Source organism: Agelaius phoeniceus, chromosome 6 (assembly GCF_051311805.1).
Source record: "Agelaius phoeniceus isolate bAgePho1 chromosome 6, bAgePho1.hap1, whole genome shotgun sequence".
Taxonomy (NCBI): domain Eukaryota; kingdom Metazoa; phylum Chordata; class Aves; order Passeriformes; family Icteridae; genus Agelaius; species Agelaius phoeniceus.
In genome coordinates this window covers 46554000-46567533 of record NC_135270.1, presented here as the reverse complement: position 1 = coordinate 46567533, position 13534 = coordinate 46554000, and the positions used below count along the sequence as shown (strand labels likewise).

Genomic DNA, 13534 nt, shown 5'->3' with positions numbered 1-13534 from the left:
CTGCTGGGCACCCCACTCACTCACCCCACAGCACCCACATAGTGCCATCTGCACACCTGCTGAGGGTGCACTCAGTCCCACTGCCCGTGACATTGACTTGTGTGTGAGGATTATTTTGCAGAAGCCTTCTGTAATACAAATTACTATAGTTTTGCACAAGTAGCAGAGTGAATTTTTTCAGGCATTCTATGGTTTTATTCAGATATTTATTGTCCTCTAAATAATGCATATTCTTTCTCTCTTTTTTTTTTTAACTTTCATGTTTCAATTTAAATTAAAAAGAAATCCAATTCATTGTGTTTTTTCAGGGTCACATGGAGGGGGAAGTTTGGGGTCTAGCTACTCATCCTCATTTACCTATTTGTGCCACTGTAAGTGATGACAAAACCTTAAGAATATGGGATTTATCTCCTAGCCATTGTATGTTAGCTGTTCGCAAATTGAAAAAGGGTAAGATGCTTAGTATGAAAAAATATTTACTGATGCAATTGAAATTTACAAGCATTATGAATGTTTTGAAAGCAGGACTTGAGAGCAGAATAAATTCTTTTCTTTGCTCAAATTATTTTATTAATGCTATGTTCACTAGTTATGTAGCCCTTAAGCTAATGAATCTGCACAAAAAATTCTGTGTAGTGCTGTTCTGAAGATTATTTGCAATTGCAATTATTTAAGTCAGTGAATTAACAACAAAATTGAGTCAATTACATAAATGCTATGTTGCTATGTTGCTTATAATATTCCAAGGCTTTTTTTGAGACTTTGAATCTAGAATTTTTTGGAAGAAATATTTGGAATAAATGTTTGTAATTTTCTTTGTGAATGTTTGAAGGATCTGTAATGTCAAGAAAAGAGAAATCATAAAATTTTTACTTGTTGTTTAGGTTATAAATAAATTCTATTTTGACAGATGGAAAATCTGTTTTAAGTGACATCATATAAGGTGATTTTTTCAGGATTAGATGAGACTGGCCCTGACAGCTCTATTTATGCTTTGCTAGATAAAAGAATACAGTGGGCTTTATCTGTTTGGCATTCAGCAATGCAGTTTGATTCAAACATAATGGGAAGCTTAATTGAAGATTATTTAGATTGACAAAGTAAATGTAGAAGAGTTACAAGCTCACATAAGCAGGGATTAAACAAGAAAGTTTCTAGTGGGTGAACTCTGCTCAAGTCTTAAAGCTGCTATTTCTTAATATGTTTAAGAGTACTGTTGGCAAAAAAAAATCTCTGATGAGTATTTGCTGATGAGACACATTTTGAGATATTTTGGCAATCTTAAAAAGTTCCTGTGTACTGTACAGAAAAAGATCTATGCTTCTGCAGACTGAGTAATGGAATTGAAATAAAACTTGTTAATGATAAAAGGCAGATCCAGTGACTGTAAGAAAAATGTCTGTGTAGGTCAGGAGTAACTCAAAGAGCAGAAGGCTCAGGATGTTGTTGAATGCAGGGTGACAATTACATGGGATAGTGAGGTATTTTCCCCAAGATATAGAGCAGTATTCATGTAAATTACAAGACAAAAATCAGGATATTTTTGATGTGCATTTCTCATCTGTGTTCAGCTGAATACAATTAAACTAAAAGTTGAGAATGGAGGAAGGAACTACAGGATAATGAATGCAAAGCCTTGTAATGAAGCCACCTAAGTAAAACATTGCTGTCTACAGTTTAATCAGATGAACAAGTAGTAGGGGAAAATATGTATGTTAACAGAAAATTCTGGCATGAAAATAAATCTATATAAGTTGACAATACATAAACCTAAATTGGAAATGAAACTGTTTTTCAAACAACACTGGCATGTTTCTTGGAGGGATTCTATGACTTAGTGTCTTATTGTTTGTGAGGGCAAATGACTGAGTTCTGTGAATCCAGAGGGTCTTTTCCAGCTCCTTATCAGAGCAAATCGTAACAAACAGCAGCACCAGATACAAGGAAGGAGATCAAGTTAGAAATATACAGACAACAGTGATTAATCTGTATTTCTAATGTGGAACAGATATCATTTAATATGCAAATTCTAACATTCTGGGCCTGTGTACCTGTTCGTATGCTGTCACAGCTTGGAAATTATGTTGGCAGCATCTGGAAAACTTCCTTGGAAGTTTTCTAGGATAAGAATTGCTTTCCTTTACTAATGGAAAGATAGATCTGGAAGAAGGATAATGCACTGTAAATGTATCTGAATGCAATTTCTTTATTTCTCATAGGAGGCAGATGTTGCTGCTTTTCTCCTGATGGAAAAGCATTAGCTGTTGGTCTCAATGATGGAAGTTTTTTGATAGTTAATGCAGATACCCTGGAGGATTTGGTCTCTTTCCAGCACAGGAAAGATGTTATTTCAGAAATCAGATTTTCTCCTGGTGAGTGATTTCTTTTTTAAATGAAAATTTTATTACCAAAGTTGTTCAAGTAAGATTTATCACATTTAAGAGATAAAAGTAGTGAAGATTTGTAGTGTTTTTCGATGTAAAAAATAGGTCAGTAAAACTAATACTAACATTTTAAAAAATAAGACCACGGTGTGAAGTCCTGTGTTCCTTGTTTAAGGATGAGATTATTGGAATAGGTTTGCCTATAGTAACCTCCTGAGTACAGGAGCCAGTTTGAAATTGTGAATAATCAGCAGCTCCCTAGGATTACTCTTTGTGACCTGCATAAGTTTGGCACATCACTGATGTTAGTCTTATCTAATAAGAATACTTGAAACTGATGTGTCAGAAACATCTTGCAACTTTTTTTTTCTTATTTTTCCCCCTTTAGCACTCTCAGTGAGGCTAGGTTTTTTTCCCCAACATTATAGCTCATATTTTAGGGACTCAAAATGCATAGCCTACTTTAATTAAAATACTCATCTGTTTGAGAAATTTGTTGCAAATACTGATACCAATTCCCCTACAAGATTACTTTCTGGTTCCCTAAGGCTTATCATTGTCTGAATACCATAAATACTTAAAATTTCAGCAAATGGTTTTTATTGTTTGAAAATGTAATGATACATAGTTTTATGTTTCATGCTGATTATGTGTTATGAAAATCAGTTTGTCAGAGAATATGTGTAAATTAGTAAGCTGATGTCAAAGACTTCAAAGTTGCATATGGCTAAATTCTAGAATTTACTTGTGTTTAATATGAAGAGCACTAAAATTTTTTGAAAATATTTTGTGTTTACTGATGTGTTTTAGGGGCTGGAAAGTACTTAGCTGTGGCATCGTGTGACAACTTTGTAGATATTTACAATGTAATGAGCAGTAAAAGAGTAGGAATCTGCAAGGGAGCCTCCAGCTATATCACACACATGGACTGGGACATAAGAGGTAAGAAGCATTCATTGTAAACATGTACTGGAAGACTGATTACATTATAGACTAATAAAGTACATGTATAGTATGGATTTGTGGTATCACTGGCAGATTTGATTTTTCAGCTTATGAGTATGCTCTCACAGCATCTGAATAAATATTAAACCCATGATTTTTACTGCCACATACATATTTAGAAGTGGTGCAATTTGAAGTAAAATGGTTTGTCTCTATAGATTGGTTTGTTTGGATTTTTTAAAAATCTTTCCTGTTTATCATTTGACTTCACAAGGGCACTTAGAACAAGGGAGAAGGGCCTTAAGCTGAAGGAGGGTATGTTTAGATTAGATATTAGGAAGAAATTCGTTACTGTAAGTGTGGTGAGGCACTGGAAATGGCTGCTCAGAGAGGTTGTGGATGCCCCATCCCTGAAGGTAGTCAAGGCCAGGCTGGATGGGTCTCTGAGCAACCTGGTCTAGTGGCAGGGGGTGGAACTAGATGGTCTCTAAGGTCCCATCCAACCCCAAACATTCTGTGATTCTATGTTTCTACTCCTTTAATAATATACTGTACAATGGGGTTGGATGTACAGCTTGGGAATACACATCCTTGTCACACAGAGCAGAAAGACTGGATTTCCTGTGTTCCAGCTTATTAATATATGATTAATGAAAATACTAAATTTAGTCCTGCTTCATTAAAAAGCAAGGCTGTGCAATTGGGTGATCTATTTGTTCATGTTCTTATTCCTCTACATAATAACTTCTGAAACAGTCTGATTGATTTTGAAGGAGTGTTGTAAGTTAGATTCCTGTGAGGATTTTGAAAAGGAAGAGGACAGAAACATTGGTGAGAATTCCCCTCAGAAATGAAGTTGTATAAAGGTGTAAAGAAGTCACCTGCTTGGGATCAGCTGCTGGCCAGGCAACATCTGTGCTTCTCCATCCCAACAGCATCAACAGCCAGTAATCATAAACAAGCTTTGAATTACACCCAGTGCATTTTGTCTACCATCTGATGGGACAGCCATAATAAGGAGAGAAAAGTGATGCATTAGTACAATTTTCAAAGAGAGGAGAAAGGGTTGTGAATTTCAGGGGTCAAAGGACTTAGATTTCTTTAGAAGACCATACTTCCAGATCCATTATTTATGTATGCAGTTTTTTCCCATAGAAACAAATAATTGATGCAATGCTGTTAGCAATAAAAAATTCAAACCAACCTCTCTTTTTTCCTTCTGTAAAATGGAATCTTCTATGTTAACATACAATATCTATATCATATGTTTTATAGGAAAACTTTTGCAAGTCAACACTGGTGCTAAAGAGCAGCTGTTTTTTGAAGCCCCTCGGGGGAAAAAACAGACTATCCCGAGTTTGGAGGTGAGGAACTGTACTGCCTTCTTCACTTGCTTTCAAATTAGAGTTATGATGCAGCCATAAGAGGGAATGATGTATAAAACTGTAATTTTAAACTTTTAAAGTAATATAAAATGTAGAGGATTTCACATTTTTCTCTTCTATTAAGAAACAGTCATTTGGCTGATTTAGTAATGAAAATCTCACTAGTCCTCTGTGTGCCTCTTCTGGTGCCTGAACACCTATGAAAACCTATTGCAGATTACTTAACCCTAACCTTGCTGTGGAAAACCTCATGCTTGTCTTTATAGAACAATGAAATACAGTTTACATAATACATATAGGCAAGAGTAGTATATTGTACTTCTTTTGTTTTCTCAGATAGAGAGCATTGTCATAGGGCAGAGAGCAAAAATGTATAATTTCCAAATTATATTTTCCATGGTATTGAAAGGCAGTGTTGGAAAACATAATTTCTTTCCTTTAGCCTGAAAGGGCAGCTAAGGTAAAAATTTTCAAAATACTTCTTTAAGTTTTGGAATTGAAAGTTCATAGAGGTAAAATTACAGGTCTCAAATGAAATTCTGGATGGTAATAAGATAAAATATATCTTTTAGATGTGAAATATCTTTCAGTGCAAGGAATTGTTCTTGAAATTGGATATGGAAGAAAAATGCCAAAGAAATATTCTCTGTCTCAAATGTGTTGGTTTTGTAGGTGGAAAAGATTGGCTGGGCATCATGGACAAGTGTTTTGGGCTCTTGCTGTGAAGGGATCTGGCCAATAATTGGTGAAGTCACAGATGTAACTGCTTCATGCCTCACTAGTGATAGTAAAGTATTAGCCACAGGAGATGATTTTGGATTTGTGAAACTGTTTCGATACCCTGCTAAAGTAAGTATTTTTCAGCTGTTTATGGAAAGTATTTATTAACAAATCTGCCTTTTCAAAACTGTGAAAATTCGTCACTCAGAAGAAAGTAATGCTTTTATATTGTTCTCATTTTGATCTAAGAAAGCATTTAGTATTACATTGCAGTTTGCAGTGCATTAAACTTCCAATGTGTAAGAATGATCATTCCAGGTCAGACTGTAGAGCCACCTCATGCAGTGTCCTGCTGCTGACTGTGGCAAATGAATAGGAACAACTTTAAGAATGAGAATGCTTTGGAAGACAAGGAACTTGTATTTTTCACCTACATTGCATTCTTGATTTTAAGGACCTTGACTCTGTCCAATATTAGTAATTTTTTTCTAAGATGAAGACCTTTAATAGTATTTAATCACACATCATAGAAAAGCCATTCCAGAAGCACACTGTATTTTTACTGCTCTTCAAGTACCTCTAGTTTTCCTATATGTTTGGTGGTAAACGTCTTCAATTTTGACATGTTACCATGTTGAGGATGGTAACAGTGCACAAGTACTGACTCAAAATATTCTATGTGAATTTTTTTCCAACTCAGTTAGATTATTGTCTCTCTTAGAAAAAATGATCCAGTGTTTATTGCTGGAATCTGTTTATAGACTAACTCTTTCATGCTTGATATGAAGATAAAGTTAACATGTAATGAAGTTGCTATAGGAGACGCACTTGGCAAATTGTGTGTTAAAATCATATGAAATACATAACAGCTGAAGCATGAACTGTAAAGAAGTTAGGTGATGTCATTGTGCTGGCAATTTCAGTTTTGTCTAGCAGACTGGGTAAATTTGATCTTTGCCTTCTTTTTCTCCTTGTCAGGGAAAGTTTGGAAAATTTAAGAGGTATGTTGCTCACAGCACCCACGTGACAAATGTGCGTTGGACCTACGATGACAGTTTGTTGGTCACTGTTGGGGGAGCTGACACCTCCCTGATGCTGTGGACTTATGAGATGGAAGGACATCGGGACAGCAGGCAGTGTGACAGTGAGGAGTCTGATCTAGATTCTGAAGAAGATGGAGGTCAGTAAGAATTCATACAAGTAACTGAATTATGCTATTGCAAGAAGACTTTATTAATGGAAAACTGAAAATTTAGAAATAATTTATGGATTGTTTCTATCTTAAGTAGCAAATACTCTTCAAAAATGTTAAATGAAATTTGGTTTTGGGGAAAGGACTGATAAACTGCTGTGGAGAAAATGATAATGAAGTGTTTGAGTTACTGCTTTGAGTCAGAGTACATAAAGAGACTCTTGATATCTTCTAAATGAAAAATATTAAGTATCAATTATACATAGCTACCCAAAAATCTATGTTTAAAATCATCACAGTTGGAATTTGGTCACTAATTCTTGAAATCTGTATAATGTGAGATCATAGTTATCTTGATGTTGTAGCATCTGCTTCCATAGCATGGAAGCATAGGACACTGAAGTAGACTGATGTTTATGTACCTATTTCAAGGTCACAATATCAGTAGTTATAAAGTGTTAATTCTATTTTCTAGCATTAACTTCTGCTGGTCTTTCCATACTTATGTTTTCTTTTTCATGTTATAATTCCAAGGGTTTATGGCCTCCAGACTTGTTTTCTCCCAAGTGTATTTTCTCCTCCTTGTCAATTCCTCAGTGTTCAAGAATTTTTAAACTATCACTGCTACTCGTTAAATAGTTCTGTGTAATAAATTAACTTCAGCTGTCACTAAAACATGCTAAATGACCAAAGAAATACATTAAATATTAAAGACATATGAAACATTCATTGGAAAAGAATTTTAATCACTGTATTTCTTCTTAAAAGTACTGAAGAATACACGAAGTAATTTAATTGCCCATAGGAGGATGTCAGCCTTTAACTTTCTTAGTCAAAAATTGCAATCTTCAGACTTTCTGTTCAGCCTCTGGTTGAGACTTGTTAGAACATCTTAGCCCTATAATCTCCCCAAGGCTCTGCTGCTTTACACAGAACCCTTTTAAGCTGTGGGTTCAAAAGTATTCTAAAAGAGAGCGAGGTGTGTGAAGATTTACAAGAAAAGACATTGACATCTTTATCCACAGAAGTTTCTCTAGGTCAGGTCCTATTCATTTCAGTCAGAGTTAAGAAGTATTCACCATCACATTGTTGGCATTGGTAGTTTTGATCTTTGAAAAAACAAAATAATAGAGAGTAAATAACAGCCCAGTCACAGCTTAGCTTTTCCAACATGTTTATTTTACTATAGTAAACAACATCTTGATGTGCCTTGCTGGCCCTAAGCATTGTGTAGGAACCTTGGGCAGCCCTATAGATTTCATGGTAGTGGATGGATCCTGAAATTGAGAACAACCAGGCACTGAATCTTACAGGTTTTAAGAGCAGGTACCAGGTAGTGAGGTTCTTTGTTAGTGGTTGTAGTTAAGGCCAACCAAGCAGAAATGGAGCTTTTAAAGTCCCTTGACTCATTAATAATTTTTTTTCCACAAAGATGTTGTAGGGAATTCTTTTTCTTTGAATTTGTTTTATTAACAATGTTCATGATTCCCAGCGACTTCCATTCTACTGTGTGTTTATGTTACTAATAATCCATGCTATAATTGTTTTTGTAATCTAATACATTGTTGAAATCTGCACAAATTAAGATTAAATTGTTGTTCTTGTGCCTTATTTTGGTTTGATACTCTTCCCTCTGGTTTTGTTAGGTTATGACAGTGATGTGACAAGGGAAAATGAAATTAATTACACCATCAAAGCCTTATCAACAAACATTAGACCAATGTTTGGAATTAAGCCTCATCTGCAACAAAAGGAGCCAACCTTAGATGAAAGGTAATTACTAAATTACAATTCTAGCCAAGAAATCAACCTGAAAAGACAATAGTAGAACAAAATTATATTGGAATATATGATTCTTAACTTAAAAGGATATGTATAAAAAGAATCTAAATACTTCTTTGAAGAAAAAAAGAAAGGTGACCCAAAGGACTAGGCTGTACTTATTTTCAGAGAGCACAAAAAACTATGTATGCATATTTTTATGTTTGGGGAGTTCCTTGAGATGATTGAGTTATTTGCTGGTGTTTAATAATATGTTTTTTCTGAAACTGAAATACTGACTGGTAGTTAGTGATGGCATTATAGGCATGAGCCTGTACAATTGTTTTTGTGAAGGACAGCTCTCAGGTTTTTGGTTCTGCCAACAAACTGCTCTGATGAATTCAGCTCTAATTGCTCCTTGCATTGCTTCAGTCTCTACATAAATTCTAGTTTTCTTTGAAAAATTCTGTCCACAGTGGTTCTGCAGTTTTTGCTAATGCATCTTGGAAAATAGAGTTGGTTGCTTGGCAGTGTTAGTTTTAGATCTTGGTTCACTGTTGTATGCTTTAGAAGAGAATAGGATGGGGAGTAGATTAAAATAAACCCTGAAAATAAAGTAGATGCAAAATAACAGAAAGAATTTATAACATCTAGAACATTATCTGTTGTAGAATCTGCAGCTGAGCTGAAAGTTGTTTGTTGTCCACTAAATTGATGTGGACAGTATATGTGAGGGAAAAGGAAGGAGGAATTCCTAATACAGCATTTGGGGAATGCTAATAGTAAAGATGGGGAAGTGAGGAAAACAGAGGGGTACAATGGGGCTGTGAGGATCTGGGGAAATGGAAGGGTAGGAAGTTTTGCAGGAATGTGAGGAGTTCTGTGGTAATGCTCAAGCCTCTTTCCACAGTGAAGCTGGGCAGGTCTGTGATACCCTTGTTGAAAAATGCATTGTGACTTTGGTGGGAGTTTCATATCATCTTTTGTTTTTAAGTTGTGTTGCTGTAAGAGAGAGTGTATAAAGCTGTGGTTCCCTGTCTTGAATTTATGAGAAATGGTCTTTCTCTTTTTTAATTAGCTGTACTTGATGTGGAAATCAAAAAGAAATAATGTGCATGGCATGAAAGCTTTGATTAAAGATTTTTTTTTTCTTTTTAATGAAACTGTAAGACTCTTGTGTTCCTTTCAAAAGCTGTTTCTGGAAGCTGAGTGAATTGTGTTTTTCAGTTTCAGATAAATTACTAAGAGAATTAATTCTGTAGTAAGGTAATTAAATTGTGATTCAGAATCAAAAAAAAGATAACGAAAAAATTCCATTACCTGCACTGTTGAAAAGTTTGGGGCCCTAAAACTTCAAAGACTTTTTTTTTTTTGTGAAGAATAAAACCAGGCTGTGGTTACTGTATGTATTTTGACTTCTGTTCTGATGTTAATATTGTATAAGATTGGTAAATGTTTTAGAAATGTTTTAGTCTACTGTCATAGATACTAATTTTTATTTTATTTTTATTACTCTCTATTTTTGCTTCCTATGAAGGCAGGGGGTAGTAAGGTAAGTTCATGTACATGAAGTCCAGGACTAAATGGATTTTAATAGCTTCAGCTGCTTGGAAAAGTAGTTACAATTTGCAACAGAAGTGAGGGATTTACCTCTTTACTATTAAATAGTAGCATGTTAATAGGTACAAAAGGGTTAAGGGACAAAACACAAGTGCAGCTCTCACTCTGAGCTGACGTGAGTGAACACTGGAGTGTTCTAGGAGGAGGTGATCAAAGCTCATCCTCCTTTCCTCAGTACTTTGGGGGGGCTAAGGAACAGCTTGACTTGCCTGTCTGGGCCAGAGATCTTGCCCAGGTGTTTGTGGGTGCCTGCAGCACACCCTTAGAGGTCAGGCTGGAGCAGTGCAGGGAGCACATGGCACTCTGTGAGCAGCCCCCTGCTGGAGCTGATGGAGTTCAGGGGTGCAGGGACCCTCCTGCCTTGGCTGCAGCATTCTGCCAATGCACCTGTGCTGCTTGAGGGTCTGAGCTGCTGGCTCCAGCTCCTGCTCATGCAGCAGTCTCTGCTGTAGGTGCCTGCATGGGCTATGAACTTCTGCACCTGCTCTGTTTACAGTATGTGCACATGCAAAAACATGCTGTTAAATTATGGCAGCACAGCAAATCCTTCAGACTTGTAGCCTTCCACCCTTCAGACTTGCAGACTGAGCTGCCTCCATGACTGGAACTCCAGGTTTCTTTCAGATTCAGTTGGTCTGAGGTTTGCTTGCAGTGTTAAATGCCAGCTCTGCTAATGATATAGTATTCTCTAGCAGGGAAATTACCATGCTATATCATTGAAATTGCAGTACTTATTTTAACTTCTGCTGGAAATACAAAATGGCACTGCTGTGAGGCAGCACTTAGGTTGGTAATTTGAATTATTTATCATTTCTGAATAATAATGTTTATAGGTAATATTTTTATGTGAAAATATGTGTGCTGTGTGTCTAATTTGGTTGTGAAATAACATTATGGATACTCAGCAGCACAAAACACATTTGAAAACTGTTTCTATCCTTTACTAAGAGTTCTTTCCTAGTATGTTTTTGTGCTAGGTAAATTACTCAGAAAAAAGTCTATCATGGTTGATTTTGAAAATGCTTCTGACTCTGCTACTCCCTGAATTGCACAGCACTGAAGGTTGGGAGATGCCTCTGGAGAATAATGCTCCATTCTTACTCTGTTCTTATACTGCCTGAAGCTGGCTATTTGTGGTTGTGAGAGGGGCAGTGCTGTGATTAATGTACCTTACAGACAAATGGCTGTACCAAGAGATCTCAAAATTAAATAACCAGGAATTTCAGTTACAATTTTTCACTGTTTTACTGTGAAAAATATCTGGAGGTATTTTAATTTGAAGAATTGCATGCTATTGACTGCAAAGCCTGCTCAAGCTACATTTGGATTTTATTGTGGGAAAGGTTTAGCTGTTTCCTATATGAATAACTAGTGCATCAGTCTTGTACTGAAAAATAAAGTTAAAAGTAAGTAGAAGACATCCAGTAAAATCCATTGTTTTCTGTATGGAAAAAAATCAGTCTGTAAGCTGATGAGTTGTTAATGTTGTGTTCTTAATTTTCAAGATTTTTTTTTTCCTAAATTATTCCTTAAATTATTTTGCTTAACTTATAAGTGAGAAAAACTACCTAGTGTTCACCTAGTGAAGTTGTTTAGTGGCTCTTAAAAAAAGAGCTTCTCAAACCAGTGGAAGTGTACCAGCTAATCAAACTCATGTAAAGTGCCCATGCATACTACAGATATTAGGAAATAATCTGTGCACGCCCACATGCTTTAATTATTAATGAGGGGTTTTGGCTAGCCAAATAATAGGAGTATTCCATCATACATGACTGAGGAAACCTATCCAGAGCAAAGTATCTTCAATTAACATAAACTGAATTAAATAGTCATGAAAAAATACTACATATAGTAGTGCTCAGAACCCCACACATTCTGGTTAGCTGAGATAATTTTATTTTAGTATAAATTAATGTATTTTTGTGACTAAACTTGGACATCTGTCTTTAATAACGAGTTGACTGTGCCATCCATCAGCTTATTTCAGGAAGTTAAACCTGCACAGCCTTTCTTTGAGTTATTCAGGTGTTGTGTTTGCTGACTCTGAACACTTGGTATAGTTCAGAGGGGTTTTTTTTCTGCTTCTGCTTTTTTTCTCTATTTACAGTAGAGTTATCCCAAAGAATTATATTCTCATGCCAACACAAGTTCATAATTCCCATTTAAGTGAATGGGAGTTTTATAAAAATAATAGATTTATATAGTCTATGAAGTGACTCATCCCCTTGTAAAAAGGAGTATACAAACCAGGAAGTCAGCAATAATTATCTATACGAATAATTCACTGGCACCTAACTTTTAGCCAAACTTGTATAAGTAATCCTTTTCTCTTTCCCATCTGCTGCTGAAAAGAGGTTCCAGGTAATGCTTTTATTTTCCTATCTAATCCATCTTTTACTGCCACCTTCCATTTTCCTTAAAAAGCCATCTGTCATGTTGGGTGCCATATCATGCACCTGTCACTCTTCAGAATATTGCTGTATGAAAAATCTGAAATTTATATATATGCACTGTAGTTCTGTTTTGTACAATGAGCTAGATGCTGTTTTACAATATGAACTCCAGCTCCATGAACTATCACTTCCCAGTGTTTCACAAGTAGTATTCTTCAGTAAGAAGTACAAAGATTAGCACTTTTTCCAGCCCCCTAGTGGACAGCTGTTTTATATGTGATGATTTGACAGTCTCACCTGATGTGCCAAAGTTTATATGTTACTGAATTATTTGAGCATCAGATTCCCTGTATCTGCATTAGTGAGTTTAAAATGGCTCTTACTGCTCACAGAGCACATGAAATAATTATAAGTAATTTTTTTGTCCAGAAGCAGTACTTAAAAACTACCAGCCTTCATTATCTTCTAATGGAAACCAGACCTGTGTGAAGTTTCACAAATGACTTTGAAGAACTTGCCAAGAGTAAATGGAAAGAAGTCCTCCTTACTCTTAAAATTCACTGTGTACTTTATGCTTCCCAACACCTTTTGGGGAGGGCAGAGCAAGATGCTTCATGCTGAAGAGTAGTGCAAAATCAATTGCTAAGTTCTCTGCAAGTCCCCCTAAGTATGAAGTGCAATTTTGGTGCTCCACACAGGAAGGGACTTTTTTTCTTTTGTACCAACTACTGTAATTTGCTCTATCAAATAGTGCCCAAAATAATACTTGTATTTTTAAAACAGAAATAAATATTGTAAATCACACTGTTATAAATTACCACAGAACTAAAAGAATTGGTGGTAATTTACATATGCTATATAACTGAAAATCATTCCTTGTTCTGTTAGTAACTTTAGATACTCAGTAACAATGAGGAAAATATGGGATGAAATACATCCTGCAAAAATGGGTAGTAATATTTAAGCTATGTCTAAAACTGTGAACAAGGTAATTTTTTGTTTCAGAAACTACTTCAAAATGCTTGTACTTGATTTTTATGTTTTCATAACAAGAAATATTAAAATACATATACCAAATATATTTTATTTTTGAAAATAAAGTGCCAATATTGAGGTATTTATTTCCCTTATGAT

General features: G+C 35.5%; 1 protein-coding gene across 6 annotated transcripts in view; it reads left to right on the top strand.

The window, feature by feature from the left end:
• The window catches only part of EML5 (EMAP like 5), a 98765-nt gene that overhangs the window by 58043 nt on the left and 27188 nt on the right, over positions 1–13534 (top strand). For 5 of the 6 annotated variants that reach the window (XM_077180597.1, XM_054634768.2, XM_054634765.2 and 2 more), the window contains exons 21-27: positions 309–450; positions 2220–2372; positions 3195–3326; positions 4605–4693; positions 5387–5563; positions 6413–6614; positions 8273–8399. In XM_077180597.1, the coding sequence (XP_077036712.1) occupies positions 309–450; positions 2220–2372; positions 3195–3326; positions 4605–4693; positions 5387–5563; positions 6413–6614; positions 8273–8399 (1022 nt within the window). Of the gene's footprint in view, positions 1–308; positions 451–2219; positions 2373–3194; positions 3327–4604; positions 4694–5386; positions 5564–6412; positions 6615–8272; positions 8400–9924; positions 12369–13534 lie in introns of all 6 variants that reach the window. The other variant, XR_013182868.1, reaches the window with a different exon arrangement.